This window comes from Thermobia domestica, chromosome 4 (assembly GCF_964235325.1).
Source record: "Thermobia domestica chromosome 4, izTheDome1.hap1.1, whole genome shotgun sequence".
NCBI classification, from domain to species: Eukaryota; Metazoa; Arthropoda; class Insecta; order Zygentoma; family Lepismatidae; genus Thermobia; species Thermobia domestica.
The window spans coordinates 11,426,826-11,448,395 of record NC_137457.1 but is presented as its reverse complement, the minus strand read 5'-3'; the positions used below and the strand labels follow the sequence as shown (position 1 = coordinate 11,448,395).

Below are 21,570 nucleotides of genomic sequence, written 5' to 3'. Positions count from 1 at the left end.
GGTAAAGATTGGAACTTCAGATGCCATGTAAGTTAAGCCCTCATTAACACAATGAAGGAGTTTGTGAAATTTGTGACATGTAGAAATAATTTAAAATAACCAATGTTAGTATACAACCCATATCTTTCGTGGTCGCCAAGTTCGTTGGGAGCAGTTCTGATGACCTTTAAGTTTAAGTTTAACTTCCAGTAAGAGTAAGATCCCCCAGCACATCTAATAAGGAGAGCGTAGTTCTCGAATGTCTGGGACAACCTTTACCAAACTTGGGGGACATATTATTTTCAATCTAAGAAGAAAATATTGTAGTAGTATGAAGTTATGGAAGTTGGGAGGTGTGACATGTAAAAATAATGTAAAACGACTGATCTTAGTGTTTTATCCATAATTTTCTCGGTCGTTGAGATGGATAGTGATGCTCCCAATGGAGGTTACATCCAAATTCATCCCCATCTTCACAGGATGATGGCCTGGGAGAGCTAAAAATAAAATCTCAAAAATTACTTAAATATTTGTCGAATTCATAGTTTTCGGGGTGAGAAAGCGTTTTTAATAACTTTGGAAGGTAATTTGTACCCACGTCAAGATGGGCTTTTTAATCATATCAATTTCTCACCTTAAGAAGAAATTACCATTACAATTATGATATTAAGCCAACCTTCGCAATCGATGAAAAAATTATGTGGATGCATGTTTTGTCTTTTAAATGAAACAAGACATGTTAAAATCAAAGATGGAGTGGGTCAGTGAGTCGGTTGGTAAGTGGGTGAAATGGGTCAAGATTTGTGAGTGGATCAGTGGATCGTGGGTCAAAAGGACGTGACCTACTGCGAAACACCACTCACCGTGACTCACACCGGCCCACCCGGTGGCCACCCTTTTAGTCCAAAGATATTTCGTCCAAAGATAATTTCGTCCAGAGACATTTAATCCAAAGACATTTGGTCCAAAGGACAATTCGTCCAAAGGAGAATTGGTCCAAAAGACATTTCGTCCATGGATGTTTAGTTTAAAGCACATTTCGTCCAAAGAACATTAGGTCCGGTAACGCTTGGGGGTCAAGGGTTTGTTTCTATTAGAAGAGTAAAAGTGATGCATATAACATTATGACTCAGTAGATTCTTATTCCTAAAGGAAATTTGAAATAGAGATTTATTCCGCAATTTTCATTTTGATAGAACAAATAATGCTGATATATTCAGAAAAACGTAAACGCCTGAAAACAACATGGCCGAACAAAAGGGGTGAGGGAAAGGTTGTAGTGTGAAGTATGTTGCTGTAATAACTGCTAACATGACATCTAAAATTTTCATGTTGTGAATGAAATAGTTCTAAAATAAGTACCGGTAATTAAAATTAATGGAGTTTAAATTTGAGTAAGTTAAATATTAGGTATTCAAACCCTTGTGTTAGAAAAGTGAAAAATTATGTGTCAAGTATCTTTGAAGAAATACTGAGAATAGAAAAATACACATGTGTGAAATATATTCTTAGTGTCCAAAGATAATACTCTTAAACAGTCACATTCTTGGCTGCAACATTGTCAAAAGTGATTGACAAATATAAGATGAAAGTTGGAACATTTCGTGTAGAATATACGTATCTTTTCAGGTTAACCACAAGTCTGGTTTCTATTTGTAGACTATTGATAGTGTGTAACTTCGGCAGACGTTTTTACATAATTAGAGAGTTGTATGACAAACCAGAATTGTTAACTTGTCTTGTATTTTTATTTCAGTGTTACTCCTTATGCAAATATAGTATATACTTTTGCTTTCATATTAATTTTCTCGGTACAGCACAGTACATTTAAGATATCCATTGCAAAGTCTCAAACCAAATACAAGATTCACATGACCATGCGGAGGCAATGTTGTCCGCAAATGAAGAGGGAGTATGCTCTTCACAGGGTTGTTTATCATTTTGGGAGGTGAATTCCTTAACCAACGAAGCTACAACTGTATTTCTGCGAAGCTAAAACTGTATTTTTGTAAAATTATTAATGAAAGCAAAGAGAGGTGGCCATTTAGTTTTCAGGCGTTTACGTGTTTTCTGAATATCTCAACATATATTTGTTTTATCGAAAAGAAAATTGCGGAATAAATCTCTATTTCAAAATTTCCTTTAGAATAAGAAGCTACACAAGTAACACTTCCCAAGTGTAACACTCCAATTTTGATAAAAAATTGGCAGGCAGATACTACACATAAAATAAGTAAATACGTGTTTTTTTATTTTTGCGGAAAAACGGTTTTAGGGGGCAAAAGCCCCACCCAAAATTTTGAAAGTTGTCGCCCGAAAGGCAAGAAGAAGTGGACCGAAATGAATGAAATCGTGCACAAATATTGTAGACGAAAAATGAGGGAATACGGGTTTCGTGTTTTTCTAGAAAGAATGGTTGGGTGGGGCGCGGACCCTTCCAAACCTTTGCTCATGAAATATCAAAAGTGCTAGTAACAGTATGTCAGAAGTGCCTAAATTTACATGAAGAATTGCAACGAAACTTTGTGTATGGACAATATGCAAAAAATAAATGGACACGGGTTTTTTATTTTCTGAAAAAAAAGGGTTATAGGGTGCAAAAACTCCCACCCAAAGTCTTGAAAGTTGAAGCCCGAAAGCCAAGAAGAAGTGGACCAAAGTGAATGAAATTGTAGTAGATATTGGATACGTAAAATAAGGCCTTTCGTGTTTCACAAGTGTCTTCATCTGATTTCTTCAAATTTGGCAGATCAACAACAAGCACAAACAGTATAGTGTATTTTATAGCATTTCAGGAGGCACCTTTAACCCTTACAATGTTTTTCCGCATAAACAAAAACATGTGTCGATTAATTTCCTGTTTGCTGTTGATGTGCCAAATTTGAAGCAAAACGGATAGGGATACTTCAAAAACACGAAAGACCTTATTTTACATAGGATCTCTAAAATGTCTACCCACAATTTCATTTGCTTTGGTCCACTACTTCTTGCGCTATTACGGTAATATTTATTTTTTTTTCGGAGAAGGCCTAGGCCCCAACACTGTTTTCCGCACAAATTAAAACACGTTTCGTTTATTGTTTTGCGAATTGTCCCTATACGAGGTTTCCTTGCAATTCTCCATACTCTTTAAGAACCTCTGACGTATAATTATTTGTACTTTTGACATTTCGTAATCAACAGTTTAAAAGGTCCGTGATATACGCAACCGTTTTTTGTTTTAAGGAAAATACGAAACCCAATTACCTCAATTTACGTCTACAATATCTGTACACAGTTTCATTCAATTCTGTACACTTCTTCTTGCCTTTTAGGCCTCAAATTTCAAAATTTTTGGTGGGGGATTTTGTCTCTTAAAACCGTTTTTCCTCAGAAAATAAACTCGCATTCGTTTATTTTTTGCGTATTGTCCCTACACAATATGTCGTTCCAATTCTTCATGTCCTTTAAGAACTTCTGACATACTGTTATTCGCACTTTTGATGTTTCACGATCAAAGTTTTGTAGGGGTCTGTGTCCCACCCAAACCCTTTTTTTTTTTTAGGAAAATACGAAACCAGTAATCCCTCATTTTATGTCTACAATATCTCTGCACAATTTCATTAACTTTGGTTCATTTCTTGTGACCTTTCGGGACTCAAGTTTCAAACTTTTGGATGGGGGCTTTTGGATGGGGGCTTTTGCCCCCTAAAACCGTTCTTTCGCAGAAAATAAAAAAACGTATTTATTTATTTTTTGCGTATTGTCCCTACTCAAAGTTTCGTTGCAATTCTTCATGTTCTTTACACACATCGTACGTACTGTTATTAGTACTTTTGATATTTCGTGATCAAAGGTTTGGGGGGGTCTGTGCCCCACGTAACCATTTTTTCCAGGAAAATACGAAACACGTATTCTCTCATTTTACGTCTGCAATATCTGTGCACAATTTCGTTCACTTCGGTCCACCTCTTCTTGCCTTTCGGGCGTCAACTTTCAAAATTTTGAGTAGGGGCTTTTGCCCCCTAAAACCACTTTTCCGCAGAAAAACACGTATTCGTTTATTTTCTGTGTAGTATCTACCTGCCTATTTTTTCAAAATCGGAGTGTTACACTTGGGAGGTATTACTTGTGAGTCATAATGTTATATACATCACTTTTACTCTTCTAATAGAAGCAAACCCTTGACCCCCAAGCGTTACCGGACCAAATGTTCTTTGGACGAAATGTGTTTTGAACTAAACATCCCTGGACGAAATGTCCCTTGGACCAATTGTCTTTTGAACGAAATGCCCTTTGGACCAAATATCTTTTGGACCAATTGTGTTTTGGACGAAATGCCCTTTGGACCAATTGACTTTTGCACCAATTGTGTTTTGGACGAAATGTCCTTTGGACGAAATGTCCCTGGAACAAATGTGTTTGGACTAAATGTCTCTGGACGAAAATCCTTTGGACGAATTGTTCTTTGGACCAATTGGCTTTTGGACGAAATGTACTTTGGACCAAATGTCTTTTGGACGAAATGTCCTTTGGACCAATTGTCTTTTGGACAAAATGTTCTTTGGAGAAATTGCCCTTTGGACCAAATGTGTTTGGGCTAAATATCTCTGGACGAAAATCTTTTGGACGAAACGACCCCCAACTACCCACCATCCCATTCTGTTCTGCGCATTGTAGACAGCATCTTCTGAACACTGATGAGCTTGTCTACGTTTTAATTTCAATATCTTCATTTTTCTTCTGAATCTCCATTTCTAATGAAAAAAGCTCAGGCATTTTTGGATTTTGATATTTGCAATTGTAAGAGTGGCATAGCAATAGGAGTTCAATTTTGAGATACAGCTTGTGAGATTTTAGAGGAGCTAACTGCTGGAAAAAAATTTTGAATCACCTGTAATATATGAATTATTATACCTAGTATAAAAAACTGAAAGTAACTATGTCTGCGTGATTATCACGGTCAAATTGCAAAGTCAAATGAAATGACATTTGGTATATAACTGGGAAGTTATCATACGTATACCACTTTCATTATAACACATCCTTAGTGGGGAGTAGGTGTCCGAATTTTTGCGAAAAACTGAGTATCTTACAAGCCGTTCAACTTTGAGAGCTTAAATTCAGTATATAACTCTTTACTAAAAATAAACAGAACGTGTCCTGGCATTTTTATAAATGTGTTTTATGAGCGGGGGGGGGGTTCTATATATTGGAAATTGGTAGTGGGTTGATTTGTAAAAATTATCGAAAACGATTGATATTAGTTGAGAAACTAATTGAGGAATGAAAACTACAGTCCTTTGCATTTTATACCCACTGCTTTCTAATATAATAATTGCTGAAGCTGGTGTTTAATATATGGATCGTTCAGAGCATAAGACAATCAAACCATAAAGTTGGAGAAAAATAGACATAACATTTGTAATCCAAGCTTAATTTCATGAGCATTTTAAATTAGTACGGCATGCTTAATTATATGGAAAACTAGTTTTTCTTTCTTTTCTTCTTACGTTGGTCTACTTTATCTTGATTTGATACTTTCAAATTTCATCCTGTTTACTACTGAAATGTATATGTAAGCCAAGAAAGAAATAATTATATATGATAAATTTAAATTCATCTTAATTTGGAAGATGAGAAACACTTTACCATTGTATATCGTAAAGGTCAGATCCACCGGTATTGTAACAGAGCCGTCCTTGAGCGATTGACGGTAGGAATTCAAACTCCGATAAGTGAAAATTTCACAGTCTTGTTTTATTTCAAGTGTAACCTCTTCAGTCAATGGAGAGAAGGACGTGGATCATGGGTCAGAGTTGATTACGTTGGTGGGTCGGAGTTGGTCACAATGGATCAGAGTGGTTCATAGTTGGTTGTGGGTCAATTCTGTATTCTACCATTAATTTCATAATTCGCAATCACCCTGTCCTTTAGCTTAAAGACACAATTGTGGAACGTAGAATTTAATATTAGTGATGTAATAAACCCATAATGGGTCGCTTCTTGTTTTACCTTGGTGCATTATACTTTTGCAATGGTAAGACAAGTGTATAGCTCTTCTGAGTAGTTTCACAGTTTCACATTTGTAGAGGTGGTCTAGGGGTTTTCAATGAAGAATTTATTACTATCTTGAACGCTCGCTATTTTGCACAAGTTAGCATAAAGACTCGGGACTCTTACCATTTTTTTTTCAAATTTTAGTAATACTTTTAAATGACATACTACTTGATTCCCCTTACAATTTTCAAATTTTGAGTTGCACCCCTCCTGAGATCCACCGGAGAACCTTGGGGCAAATCTTTTTCTTCGACACGGGGTACCATTGAAATTATAAAATACATGTTTTCCGGTGTTGACATCTGTTTCATCGTTTCAGACTTTTATTAGTGTCAACGGGCTTCATAGATACCATGCTTCTTTATTCTCAAGGTTTTCAGATACAAGCCCCCATGTCGTAAGAGTCAGTGGACCACCGATGCGCAACTGGCGACATTTCGCCAAAAGTTGCTGATCCCGCAGCTACGATCCGTGGTGTCCCCACTTCGGTTTTGAAAATTATACCACCAGCGGCAGAGACTCAACGAAACGCCAACGAACCACAAAATTTCTCCCCCAAAATATGTTAAATCGCCCATATGCTTGATTTGTTTATATTCAGGTGGGTGTAAAAAACACTAGGGGAAAAAAGCAAGTATCCCAAGGTGAGCGCGAACCTTCAACCTTAAGTTTACTTGCCGCATATCTTCTGACTTCGCCACGGAAACGATGAAGAAAATCTCGCTTGTAGAAGGATAAATTATTGAGGTCTTAATTTAGCCAATCAAACAAATCCCTCTATCTCGAGTTCTGTGAGATGGTGCTGTGAACCGTTTCGAGATTTATTGCTTTCTGGTGGGGTACTATCTATGTGCAAAATTTGAGAAAATCGCCGACGCGCACCTTCGGAAACTCTCCTCTTTAGTGCAATGTTGACAAGAGATGGTGTGGGTCAATGAAACCTTGATCCACAAAATACTGACCCACTACACATCGTGACCCACAATGACTCAACACCCAACGTGACCCATTCACCCACCACCAACTATAAACAACTCTGAACCATTGTGACCAACTCCGACCCACTAAAATACATTGTCATTAAGTTTGATCCATTATCCACGCCATTCTCTCTACTGACTTAAGAGGTTATATTTGTAATAAACCAATTTTTTTCCGGTAGTTAGCTCCTCTAAAAACTCATAGCCTGCATCTCAAAAGCCAAGCAATAAGTCCTATTGCCATTGTTATAACTGGAAATATCAAAATCCAAAAGAGCCTCCACTTCTTTCTTCATTACAACCAAATGAAAAAAAGAAGAAAAATGGAGGTCTTGAAAGTAAAACGTAGACAAAGTAGCCAGTGTTCAGAAAATGCTATCTAGAAGGCACTGAGCAGAATGGGTTGGTGGGTCAATGGGTCAGTGTGAGTCACAGTGATGGTGTTTCGCAGTGGATCACGCCTTGCTGACCTACGATCCACTGACCCACTCATAAATATTGACCCATTTGACCCACCGACCAACTCAATCTCTGATTTTACATTTAGTATATCGTTTAAAAGACGAAACATACATCTACACAATTTTTTCTCGATTGCGAAGGCTAGCTTGATACATATACTAGTTGAGATGGTAATTTCTTCTTAAGGTGAGAAATTGATATGATTAAAGAGCCCATCTTGAAGTGGTTACAAACTACATTCCAAAGTTATTAGAAACGCTTTCGCAACCCCAGAAAACTATTACTTCAACAAATATTTAAGTAAGTTTTTACATTCTATTAATAATATCTCCAAGCCCCTCATCCTGTAAAGATGGGGATGAATTTGCATATAACGCCATTGAGTGCCTCACTACTAGAGATGCAAGGGCTGGGGAAAAAACGGCTTTTTTTTAAAAAAAACGGTTTTTTCTGCTTCGCTTTTTTGCTTGGGAAATTTTGGGCTTTTTTCAAAATTCTGCTTTAAATTGATAAAGCAGACTTTGTTTCGCTTCTCCATAACACAAAAAGTCATTTAATTAGTTGTTGATGCCGATAATAATATACAACCTCGAAAATAAACCATGAATTTCGAAAATATATTTTAAACAATTTTACTCCAACATTTTTACATTATGAATTCCAAAGGATTAACCAATGTATATAATAATATAAAAAATTAACCTCCTATATACAAAAGTAAGCAGAGTTGGCAAGAACCATGGTTGTTTCTAAAAATGCCAAAAACCTGTTTTTTGGGGGAAGTTTAAACCAGGCTTTTTTGGGGTTTAAACCAGGTTCTTTGATTTAGATATTCTGCTTTATGTATTTATATTACATATTCACAGAAAAAGTTTGTTTCGCCTTGATGTTATTATGCAACAACAGGGTTACGCTGGAAGAGGTCCCATAAGCAAGAAGTCCGGTCAGTAAATTTCTTAAATTGAGAAACTCCCGCCCTAGCCATCGGTAAAATCCCGTCATTATTTTAAATGTAAAACAATAACGGGAAAATCCTGTTATTGCTTTCCATGTAAAATTTAAACGTCAACGTATTATAATCAGTACGCTAAATTGACGTATTAAATTACAAATTTAGTATGTAAATATCATTGAAAGTCCAATCCAAGCTAATGTTGGAAGCTACGTAGGCAATCGATAAATTTTACCAATTTCAATCAATATACTTAAGCAACCTTGGCTTCTTTATAAAACAACAGGCATGCAGAAATATATAATTTGGTTTCGTTTCGTATGTTTAGGCTTAACATCCTTACGTAATACCTAGGTTATCAAGGAGACTTTCACTTATAGTGACATCCGAACCGCTACTTGGTTTACACATAAAAGAAGGGTTGTGGTTCAACCGAGAATTGATCATGGGACACTTTGATTAACAGGTGAAAAGGAAATAAGACTAATGCAAATGGTTTGACATGTGGAAACGTCACCATGAAGTTCACACGATTCGCATTTTTGTTCTTTTTATTTATTTATTTATTTATTTATTATTTTTTTTTTTTTTTTGGTTTAAACCTGTTATTAAAAAAAAGCTGGTGTAAACGAGCCAACACTAAAAGTAAAAACTTCTTTTAAAAAAATATACAAATAACTAACAAAATTGTATGTAGTATTTTTACTTTAAAATGTTCCATACCCTCTTTTTGAAACAAAATAAAATTAAAATAAAACATGAGAAATACTTAGATTTATATGATACAATTACAGGTTGCACATGTGAACATTCTTAAAATTCTACAGTTAAGTTTTTTATAACCACCATCAAGGACGCCCATCAGGGGGGCAAGGGTGGCGCTCGCCCCCTAGAGGAAAATGTACTTCAGAATATCGAAAATCCAATAGAATTTTTACATTAGTTAGAGCAAAATTTGAAACTGTTTTTGAAACGTCGCTTATACTTGCCCCCCCTTGGAAACATGGGCGCCCTAGACCAAAGTCACGGTTTAACCAGTCCTCAAGTTTTCTGAATTTTTAACAAGAGGGATTCAACGTATCATTACGGAAATCCCCCCCCAAAAAAAGGACTACGGAATACATTTAAGTTAAGCTAAATACAACTGCACAACAAACATGACTGAGTGGTTGGCTTTTGCGCTTCTATCGGGAAGTCCGAGATTCAACCCAGCATTCGACCATTCTGACAAAGCTTTCCTTCATTCCATCTGTGAATGTAGAAATAGTGCGTGTACTGGCCGACTAGGAGTGTAGAAGTTGGCCGACTTCGTTTCTTATTGTTTTTAAATCGTTATTATTACTAATTACCAGTAGTGACGGTTTTGCGAAGGTTAGGGGGTCGGTCTTTCAGATTGAAGCCTGTTCCCCAAAGTTGCGGAATGTCTAAAACGAACGAAATATCTATTAGTTATGCCTTTACTCATAAACTTTAAGCTCCCGTCAAATAAAAATTACGAATGTTTAGAAAAACTAAACATTAGTAGTAAGAAAACCCCTCCCAAAATACTTTTCTAAATTCGCCATTGATTCTCTAGGTTGTATCCGGAAGATTATTGCTAAACATATAAACGAAACGAAATATTAGTTATTCCTGTGCTCATAAACTTCAAGCACCTCCCAAATAAAATTAGGACTTTTTAGAAAACGAAACAATCAGAGAAACCCCTGCCAAAGTACTTTTTTAAATCCGCTACTGATTATTTGTATAAATTGGTATTCAAGGTTGTATCCGGAAAATTATTGCTAAATCATTGCACATATACAATATAACAGAAATGTGGAACTACGGTTTGACGGATATATTGAAAAACGTATGCTTTGACAGATATATATAGAAAAACGTATGTTTAACTTTTGTGCTAGAAGCTAGAGTACTAAGCTCTTAGAAATGAAACATGGATGACAAACTAAAATGATGTAGAGAAGAAAAAAAAATGTCTATAACTCAAAAGTTAAAATAAAGTTAAATAGCCTGTAAAATTGTCCTCATATACTACATTCTTCATGTTAGCTTTAATTCGTAAAACATGTGCTCCATCCATCTTGATGGTAAATTACAGAGCTAAATATGGCATTTAGGTCATGGAATTCTTATCTAACTATAGAATATATTATAAGAAAGCTATTTGGATAGAAAAATCATGAAAATGAAAAAAGCCAAAATTTCCAAAATTCTCGTTTTTTCCCAAAACCATCGATTCAAAAAAGCCGGCTTTTTTGCATCTCTACTCACTACTCATCTCAACGACCGAGAAAACAATGGATAACACTCTACAATCAGTCATTTTACACTATTTTTACATTCCACTCTTCCCAACTTCAATCCCTTGAGGTATCTGAATTCCACAATATTTTTTCCATAGATTGAAAGTAATATGTCTCCCATATTAGGTAAAAGTTGCTCCAGACATTCCGGAGTTTCGCTGGAATATACACGTATACATACATCAAAACATTTAGAGCTGTGTGAGCAATGCTTTTGATGTTGCTCCTGTAAATTCAAAATCCAGGAGGCATAGTCGCTCATACCAAAACGTGGCATTAAATGGCATTGCGTTTGTAAAGTGTCACGAACTCAAACTATGGATTTGAGACTAATCTCAGTCACTTGAGACATTTTATTTTTCATCCTTTATCGCCCGCCATAATAATGGGTTTTGAATCAATTGAATTGATTTTGAGTTTAACGTCCCGTCAGCAGTGAGGCTATATGACACGTAGACCTACTAATTAACGCAAACTACATGAGCTCTCGCTGGGGGCCGAATCTGGGTCTCCCACACCGAAAGCGTATACGCTATACGCTAAACCACAAAGGAGCTTTACGATGAGAGTTAAATTTGGACTTTAACGCTTTCGGAGTTGTAATTATTAATTTCTGCAACAACGAGAACTATGGATTCGACACTAATATCGATCGCTTTTACTTTATATATATTGGCGGAGAGAAAGGGACCACATCCATATACAAAAGCCTTGCAGATTATTGAACTCAAATCCTTTGGAAAGAAATCCTATTCTGCCTTCTTTCTCGAGTATAAATACGTCTCTTAGACATGACTTCGTGTTCGTAAATTTCCTGTTTACATAGTTTTGGGGATCGGGAGTTTTGTGTCCGTAACGAAGATTGGAGTTTGTATAATAATTTCTGTTTATACCCGAATAGTCTCTTTACCTTTCAGAAAGCGTAAATCACTTGCTGTAATGAGAAAATTCAGAAGTAACTTCCGATGACAAATAGCTCCAAATAAATACACTACATAATTTATTCATTGCGATGATATTTTCTTAATTTCTATTTAACATTCACATATATTATAGAATACCAACGTACTGTGAACACCTGTTATATTTTAAACATAATAATCACTATGTTTTGCAATGATTGTATGTTATATATATACAACTGACGTATTTTAATGTAATTATTTTATATAATTTTTCATGCATTAAGGAAAATAGAATTTCATGAAAAACATTGACTCAGATAGGAATCGAACCCTCGACCTTACGATTAGAAATCCAACGGCGTACCACTGAATATTTATTGTACTCTGTCACTAATATTACATAGCAAAATTACATGGAGACAATATAGGCGTAATCTAGGACCGACCACTGGGAAGAGAGTCCAAGATGTGATTCTGAGCAAACTTACTCCGCTGTACGATGATAATGGTTATGCATAACAAGGAAAATGTTCACAAGCACAATTCATGGCCTCCCGGTCTTTCCCGACAGGTGGGACAGAGCTGCTTGCAAAAAACCACTGAAAGATTGTCTTTCAAGATCGACTGAAAAATATTTGCGGCGTTCCCGTTGTAGAAAATCGAAATATAAGCATTCATCATTCCACGGCATGGAATGATGAACATATAACAATGTGGTACCAACTAACCAGAGGACCGTATTATGTTTGGTTTTTGGGTAATACTGAAATGCAGGAAAGAATAGGAGATCGACTGTAAATAAAGAAACAGGTGTACGGCAGATCAAGCTCAACATACGAAGGAGGAGGTTCCAAATAATATCGGCACCTGAACATGACATGTAGCGATGAGATAGTGTGTCGGAGTGGCCACAATATTTGCAGGTGAAGGTTGTGGTACGTCCAATGCGCAGAAGTCGTTCTTGTGTGGCAGGCAGTTGATGAACTATGGTCGTCCATACCGCTTGTGTGTGCAAAGGGAGGACATTGGTTCTTAGATTTTGCCAAATATGGCGCCATTGTTTATTGGGAAACATATCCTGTACCCGGACTCTCACATCTACAAGTGACGCTCTCCACAATTGCTGGTATAAGGTTTGGTGAGTATATGTAGTAGGGGAAGCAAGCGCACCAGAATATGTCCATGCTTGAACAAGATTGGTGACATAGGTAGGACATAATTTGCCAAATCTGCAGAAAGGCGGATTCCTTGGTTGGGAGTATTCGGGCCAGAAACATTCGATCCACACCCGTGTATAGTCCATGTGGGGCTCAACGTCTTGATACGCATCTAGCATGTATAGAACTTGACTTTTAAGACGAATGTTTACGAGTCCAAGGCCCCCTTCGCTGCGAGGAAGATAAATAGTGTTGTGGCGGAGGCGGAAGTAGTAGCCCCGCCAAAGAAACCACATAAATACAGATTCAATTTGGCGAGCGTAAACAGAAGGGAGGGGAAAGATACGCGCGTAGTACCAAAGTTTAGCAGCAACATACTGGTTAAGATATTGGACCTTATGTATGATATGCAGACCTCGGAACCGTTGTAAGTATAGCAGCTGCTTAATCTGAAGAACTATAGGACGCCAGACAGCATCCATTTGTTTGCGTACATCGCTATGAAAAGTTATGCCGAGTACTGTTAAAACATCAACCGTGGGAATGTGAGAGCGTGAATCAGGTAAAGAGGGTAGGGAGAATCCGTGAAATGACAGGAGTTTGGTCTTGTGTTTATTGTATGCCAAGCCGGAGCACTGGGTGAATTCGTCAGTTATGCGGATGGCGGTGAGCATATCTTTGGGCGTAGTTCCTATTAAGGTTACGTCATCCGCAAATCCGAAGACGTGTAATTGATGGTATTCCGGTATACCGGGAGAGGTAATGTTAGCCAGAGCCCGGAGATAGGTATCTAGAACTATCACAAAGAGGCTCGTCGAGATGCTATCACCTTGCCGTAATCCGCGTTGCAGAGCAAATATGTCAGAAAGATGACCGTTGATCTGTACTCGACATTGGGCCGATTGGTATAGTTGTCTTATGACTTGTTGAAATGCAGGAGGAAATCCCCAAGCGTCTAAAGTTTGAAGAAGAAACCCGTGATCAACGCAGTCATATGCGGAAGAAAAATCTATGCCAAGGACCCCCGCTTTAATGCGCCGAGTTTGCACGTACGCTATAAAATCCCGTAACGAACGTAACACATAATAGATGTTATATTTGGGGTGGGTGGCTGCCTGATATGGACTAATATACTTTTGCAATATGGGTTTTAAACGTGCCGTCAGAATTTTGGTAAAAAGTTTCAAATCGGTAGGCAGTAAAGTGATGGGTCGGTACTCCTGTACAGTCTGGGAAGTGGCGGATTTCGGGATAAAGATTGTGATTCCGACGTTACCGCGGATGGGGCCTCCCTGTAAATGTGTATTAAATAACTTGACTAGGGTATCGGAAAGAAAAGTCCAGTATTGTTTATAGAACGCGTACGGCAGACCTTCATATCCTGGCGCGCCCTTTCCTTTTGTTGCCTGGAGGGCCATCCATATTTCCTGAGAAGTTATGGGGCGCATGAGATCACGACCCTCTTCCTCCGTAATCAGTTTGGGAATAATCGACAAAAACTGAGTTGTAACATTGGTGTCAGAAGGTCGGGGTTGTACTAATTTATGGTAATGCTCACGGAAAACATTTAGGATCTGAATCGAATCACTAGTCATATCACCATTCGGGAGTCGGAAAGCTACTATTGTAGCCTGTTTCCGCCGGTGCAATAGACGTGCAACGTCGTAAATAGTGACAGTTTCCTGGGCAAGCCTATAATATGTGGTCTCATTAATAAAAGAAGGCATGAGTGTGGGAGCCTGGAGATTTTGGAGTCGTAGTTTGAGCTGTTGCACTGTGCGTTTATTCTGTAGTGAGGGGGCCGCACACCATGCCTGACTCAATGCTTCATAGAGGAATTCAAACATCAACTGCCGATCGTGTCGTGTTTCGTGTCCTTTACCTTGGAAGAACCGAGCGATCTTAGGTTTAAGAAATGTCGTCCACCAAGAGGCGAGATCTGGAAAATATTGTTGCATCCTTTCCCAATAGGAATATTGTTGTTCCAGTTCCTCCCGATAACCGTCGTGGTGAAGTAAGGATGTATTTAACTTCCAGTATCCTCGCCTGCTAAGGGCTGGCAAGGGTTGATCTGTTTTTATGTGGAGCTTGATCGCTGCATGATCGCTGAAAGATGGTATAATAGTCTGTACGTCAATAATAGTGTGAAATAAGTCAGGAGTGACGTATATTTTGTCAATCCTACTTTTCGAATGTGAAGTACAATGGGTATAGGTCCTCGGTGAATTGGAAACAATGACTACATCCCGTAAGTGATAAGCCCGCAAAAATTCCAAAAATGCGGGACAAGGGGGGTGGGCGGAATTGAATCTGCACTGGTTTCAGTGGTATTCCAATCAGCCATGATTACCATACGAGAAATATTAGGAGGCAGGAATTGTGGCAAACTTTGGCCATAAAATTCAGCCCGTTCCTTCTTAGCTGTATAGCCAGAAGGAGCATATAGTCCGACGACCAGGTGCCCCTGTATGACACAATGAATAATACGTCCGTCAGGGGAGAGAGTAAGATTGGTATGCCCCAATCCTTTTCTGATAAACATCCCTACTCCAGTGGTGGGTCCTAAATTAGCAAACACATCATAGTCCATCATATTGTGAAATGAATCATGTATAAGTTCTTGCACACAAACTACATCCGGTTTATGACATACGAGAAATTGGTTTAAATATGCTTTTTTATCGTCACTACTTGCGCGATTTAAATTTATCGTGAGAAAGGATAAAGAGTTTATCACAGTCATATAGAGGAAAATTTTGTAGTATAACACTTTTGTGCAATGTCGATATCTACGTAAGTTTATGCTACTCAAAGTTAATATGAGTCTTAAAGTGAAGCAAAAAATAACTTACAAAATCCATGATAGATGTTTATGAATATAAGTGCTGCAGGTGAAATTATAACCATACGGCAATGGTAGATTTAAACACAACTAACACTCAAGGATTTCCTGTTTGTATACGTGATAAATACCGCTGTTCCACTCTGCACTCTTGCACTATTAGAATCGGAGGGCACTTGTGTTGTACACACGTGACGTAGAGAAAAAAAACAAACCAACGGAGGCACACACCACACTACTTGGGGTGAATTGGTATCCATTGACCTTGAAGACCAATACCTTATGTATCTGTTTCAAACACCTGCTGTGGGCGAGTCCGTGGGTCTCGATCGCAAGACAGAGAGACTTGGCTGCCTTCCAAGTGAGAATTCAGTTCTTCCTTCCGGGATAATTTGCGTCTTTTTTGTTTAGAAATAACATCGCTAAATTTAATTCCTTGTGTCTCATGCTGGAGAAACTCGTTTTCAAAGGGTTCAAGATGCTCTTCCTGTGTCTCTTTCGGGATCTCACTATCCTCAACTGGTGAGGGATGTGGTTCAACCTCCATGTTGTGTGAGGTGATATGCTGCTCTACTCGTATGCCGGAGGCCTCCGATGTAGGCGATAAAGGCACTCGTTTACTGGGAAGTTGGGTATCGTCCTTTGCTTTCTCAAGAGACGTTATTGTAAGTGCAGGGAACTCCTTTGGGTCCGGAACCGAGGGTCGATGCTGAAGATCATCTTCTTGGTTACCAGATTTCGTAGAAATGACAGGTGGGGCTAATTTGTAGGATGTCTTAGGAGTCACTTTTCCGAGTTCTGTCATGCGAGGAATTGACGGAGAAGTGGTCGGGATTACACTCGTTGCCCCTCGGGGTTGAGCCCCCCGTTTCAGTACACAGTTCGCTACGGTATGCATAGAGCTTTGGCATCGGAAACATGTAATCGGTTGTCCACTGTATGATACTCCTACTTTATAACCATGGACTAGAAGTCGGGATGGCACATGAGATGTCAGTTTAATATGTACATGGCGAGTTCCAGTTTTAATACCAGGGGGATAAGGAGGGGCCCATTCCTGATCTTCTATTTTAATCACTGAACCATATGCACTAAGAGCCTCACTCAATAAGTTGTTCGGTGCCTCGATAGGATACTCAAACACCCGAAGGAGGGTAGTCGGATCTGCTGCGGAAATAATTCGAACAAAACTCACTTCCTTATTTGAATGAGTGAATGGTACCTCACTAGGGGCATGAGCTGCAAAGTCATCGTATTCCTGTTGCGTTTTGAATTTTAGAAAAATACAAAAATTTTCACTATTTAACTGCATGGCACTGATGTGATCAAAAATACCTGGGAAAGTGGAGTTCATCCAATGGTAGATTTCCAAGGGAACTGGTCGAACTGCACGGAACTTCTTGTCAAATTCTAGTTTAAATTGAAGATCTTTTTTATATTCCATATTCACGTTTGCACTGATACACCGACACTACGCCGAAACGGCAATAATTGAGAGTACGGAGTATAACTCCTACTTCAGTAGTTTTGCTTTGATATAGTAATCAGAGCTATGAAATACACTTAACGTATATATGGTCTACGATACTATAGGCTATAGTACACTGTGGAAGCACCAGAGCACCCGTGTTGACTCGACGGCGGCTTGATGCGAACTGACTGAGCTAACACAAGCGCTCCACGAATAATACTTCTAGCGATATATAACAGTATTTAAGATAATAATTACATTCATATCCACTGCAAACGCTGTTTTTGTTCTACTTTGACTTTTATTTTAGTACTCAGGAGAGAATAATGTTCTATGTCTTAACTTTCACCATTCTTTTACATATGGAAAGATTCGTTTACGTATCTAAATATTCCATTAAGTATGGAGAGCAAAATGACAAACAAGCATGTGCTGGCATTAATACAGTTTCGAAATATTGTATCATTAAGAATTTCAATCAATGTTGCTTTTTTATATATAATTGGTAACAAGTCTTATTATATTTAAAAGAAGAAAAACACATCTGCAAGATTTTTCCCGATTGCAAAGGTTGGCTTCGAGGTTCGAACCTGGTTTACTTTTTCCCGAAGATACCCGAAGTTGGACTTAGAAAATTTTTGCCTCGAAACAGCAATAAAGAATGCGCTCAACCTTTTTGAGACAAGGTGTACCTGCAGAAGAATACATTTGCAATAAGTAAAGGCGAGTAGACGGAGCAGAGAAATATAAAGAATATAGGTTGATAAAAAATATTATTTCGAACTTTCGCCAAAAGTGTACGTGCCTGAAGAGGGCTCTGTTACAGGACTCAAGAATTACACAGTACATAATATTTATTGTTACATTGTATGCAGATTTAAGACAGGTTAGTAGAATTTCATGTAATTCAATTTAATAATTATTATTATGTAACGAAAATATTTAATGAAAACATGTCACTACGAAATTTAGAGTACTCAGTAAAAGAAAGAAAAAAGAATAAATATAAGTACATTCATCATGTGGGGCTAATTTATATTAAGAACAGCAAAAATGTATTACTTGGTGTGATAATTAGCGAATAACGCTATTCATTTTACAATTTAAACAATACAATATGCACTTACCTCTGGAGTGGGTACCCAGAATGCCCGTAGTTCCTGTATCATCACCTTTCACTTCGCCTAAAATGATAATAAATGTCATTATGTTAATACTGGTGATCTTAGTAGGTACTAATGCTATAAAGACATTATAATAAAATACTCATCATTTTCAAAGATAGATAATGTTAAACTTTCGCTTATAACAAAATGCAAATATCAATGGAAAATTAAAAACATGTAGACATTATCTAAGCGAACAATCTGCCCTACAATGATCATATTTATTAAATGATAATAGTCTAGACGTTACTAACAAAATTCTTGAAAACCAAGGTACTTCAAGTTAGTAATAAGCACACACGAATTGTGTCCAGTACATTGTATTATGTGCAAGGTAGTGCTACAACTATAACGAAGAAGTGTAAAACGCGTATTTATTAAATTAATATTTATCTCGGAATATCATTAAATAAAATTTTGAAAATGAAATGAAAATAAAATACAAGATAGCAACAACTTGGAAAATGGTAAAATTAAAACTTGTATTCTCACTTTTATTAACCCTAGATTACAAAGGCGTCGTCTGGCAGACTACGCGGCTAGTGCCGAATTCTCACCTCACCCCCTTAACCCTCACTCGCAACTTTTCATATTCCATGTACCTTCGCTATGTGACTAGACACCGAAGGAAACCGATTGTTGAGCAGGTCTGTTTCCGTTTTGCTTAATTTTATTTTGCGTCGTCTGACAGACTACGCCTTTGTATTTACGTAGGTAAAATTTGTATTGTTGATTAACTTATCATCAACTAATATTCTTTAGAATGTAAGCTTTATATATACATACACAACCTTTGTGTTTTAGTATGTGATGTTTCTTTTTCAACTGTTGGGAAACAAAATTGACCTTGAGAAAGATCAAATTTTTGAAGTATTTGGAGGAATCTTGATTTTGAAGATAAAGCAAGTGAAACTTCTCCTGGGTCTTGAAAAAATGGAAATTCATGAAGACTTAGACGATACTGATGCTGACCCAGATTTCAATTCTACTGAAGAAAATGTGACTAGTCTGAAATTTGGAGTGAGTTTAGAGATTCAGGAGAGGAAGAATATAGTTCTTTAGGAAATCCAATTCGAGGATCACCCCAACGTCAAGAAGGAAGATTTGTCTCTTATGCCCTCCAAGACTCAGACGCACAGTACGCTTGCTGCTCAAAGGCCATGTATGGACAGCATCAAGTCAGTATATTCTGTGAATGTCAGGTCTTTAGATGTATCTTGGGACATCTAGTGCTAAATGCTGCAGCTATTTCTACATATGTTAAAAGATGATAGGACTGAATATGTCGATATTCTACTGTGTTTAGAAATCTGTCATACCTTATACGAAATGCATGTTTACCCAGACCTTTATTGAATGTACTTACTTCTGGAAGTATAAGTTTTCAATGTGAATATGCCTTTTCTTCTTTTTCACGCAAAGTAGTCCGTAAGACTAAGCCTTTGCAATAACGTTCGGTAAAAACCACTTTTGTAATCTAGGGATATTACTATTCGCTACGACTAAGTTCTATAATCCTAACAATTCATAACTTAAAATATAATTCATTCTTGTACAACGCGAATTTTAAATTATGCATCTATAATTGGCATAACTGTTTCGCTTAAACAGTTTACATAATCTTCCAACTTCATGACTTTGTGTTCACTTTAGCTTCTGAAATCCAAACATCTGTGTTCTTTCGAACTCGAATTGTGTGCTTTCCTTATAATGCCTGATAATAAATGTATCCTTATGTATTATTACATTTATAACAATGACAAGATTTTGTACCTTTATCTGTCTAATAATATTCAGTGTAATTAAGATTTAAGTCTTGTAATTGAACATAAGTCAAAATCAAGTACTTCTTGAAAAAATCAAATTAGTCCATCCAAGAAATAACTGATGTTAACTAAGGTAAAAATCAAGGATAATAACTACCAGATATCAACATATAGCTTATTGATTTGAAAACACGGTGCATCAGTTTAAAATGGAATACATTCAATTGTATAATTGTTAAATATTTGTTCAATTACGCAAATTCTGAAAATAATATTAATAAATATCAGTATTTAAACTTAATTATTGTATCTTTTCTTAAAATCAGATGCATGATTTTCTTGATGATTTCACGAAACATGTTGTGTATTAATATAAACTAAAAGAATATTTACAAGAGAATATTCTTCAGGGAATATTTACCATGCATACATAAATATCAAAAATCAAAGCTAAACAGAAAATTATGTTACAAGGTAAATATTATAACATGACGATTTTCTAAATCTTTCTTCTAACTTTCTCTGACCTCAAATAGTCATCATCAAAGAAAGATTCAAAATGTGAATTGTTCATATACGTATGACTAAATAATTAATTACTAGAAATTATATTTTGATTATAAATTTAAATAATAAATTTTCTAAATATTAATGTTGTATATATACAGTTTCATTACATCTACTCACCCTTAAACTTGCTGCTGAATTTTAAATTTTTTAATCCATCAGCAATATTTCCTAATAAAAATATATCGTGCTAAACGTTATTCATTTTAATAATTCATGTATTAAATTTATATGAAAATAATTTTAAATAAAATATTTAGTATCATTTTTTTAATCCGTTCATCACTAAAGTATTTTATTGACTTTTTCTATCATTTCTTTTAAATTGAAAGATATAAAATATCATCACTTTTTGTCATGCTACCTCCTTTGAAATGAAATGATGGAATACCATCTTTGAGATTAATTACGTTTATGTACTATAACTAATATTCACAAATCGAATTAACTGGTAGAGCAGTTGTCAAAACGAAATATATTATTTTGATTATGATAAATTCGTATCATGATAATTTTGCATTGAGATAGTGTAAATTAATAAAATGTAATTGCCAAACCTTTCTAAATTAGATTAACGTTAGCATCATATTTACTTTTTCACTTTTATTTCTTTCGCTAATTGAATTTGTATCAAACACGTTTAAATTAACACGTTTAAATTGATTAACTAAATATTGATAGTAAAATTTGGAATGGACAATATCAATTAATCTAATTAATTTTATATAAATGAATCCAGATTTGTGTTCTCTGTTTTCAATAATACTAAGTTGAATTTTTTAACGTATTATTAATTTAATAATTATATTTTATATTATACATTGTTTACCAAAGGATGTAAGATTACATAAGTAACTTCCGTCATGCCTCTTTACGTTTACTTATCTAAACTCTATTACGTTTCTTTCGAAATTTAATCTTGTTCATGGATCTGTACTCCATGCAACTATATCAAACTCAAGCTGTAATTCCGCAATC

At 36.5% G+C, this 21,570-nt stretch overlaps 1 protein-coding gene across 8 annotated transcripts in view; it reads right to left on the bottom strand.

Moving 5' to 3' along the window:
- The window catches only part of LOC145683716 (uncharacterized), a 143,880-nt gene that overhangs the window by 59,520 nt on the left and 62,790 nt on the right, over positions 1-21,570 (bottom strand). For all 8 annotated transcript variants that reach the window (XM_081755171.1, XM_081755172.1, XM_081755177.1 and 5 more), the window contains 2 exons: positions 20,713-20,763; positions 18,221-18,277 (listed from right to left, as the gene is read on the bottom strand). In XM_081755171.1, the coding sequence (XP_081611297.1) occupies positions 18,221-18,277; positions 20,713-20,763 (108 nt within the window). The remainder of the gene's footprint in view (positions 1-18,220; positions 18,278-20,712; positions 20,764-21,570) is intronic.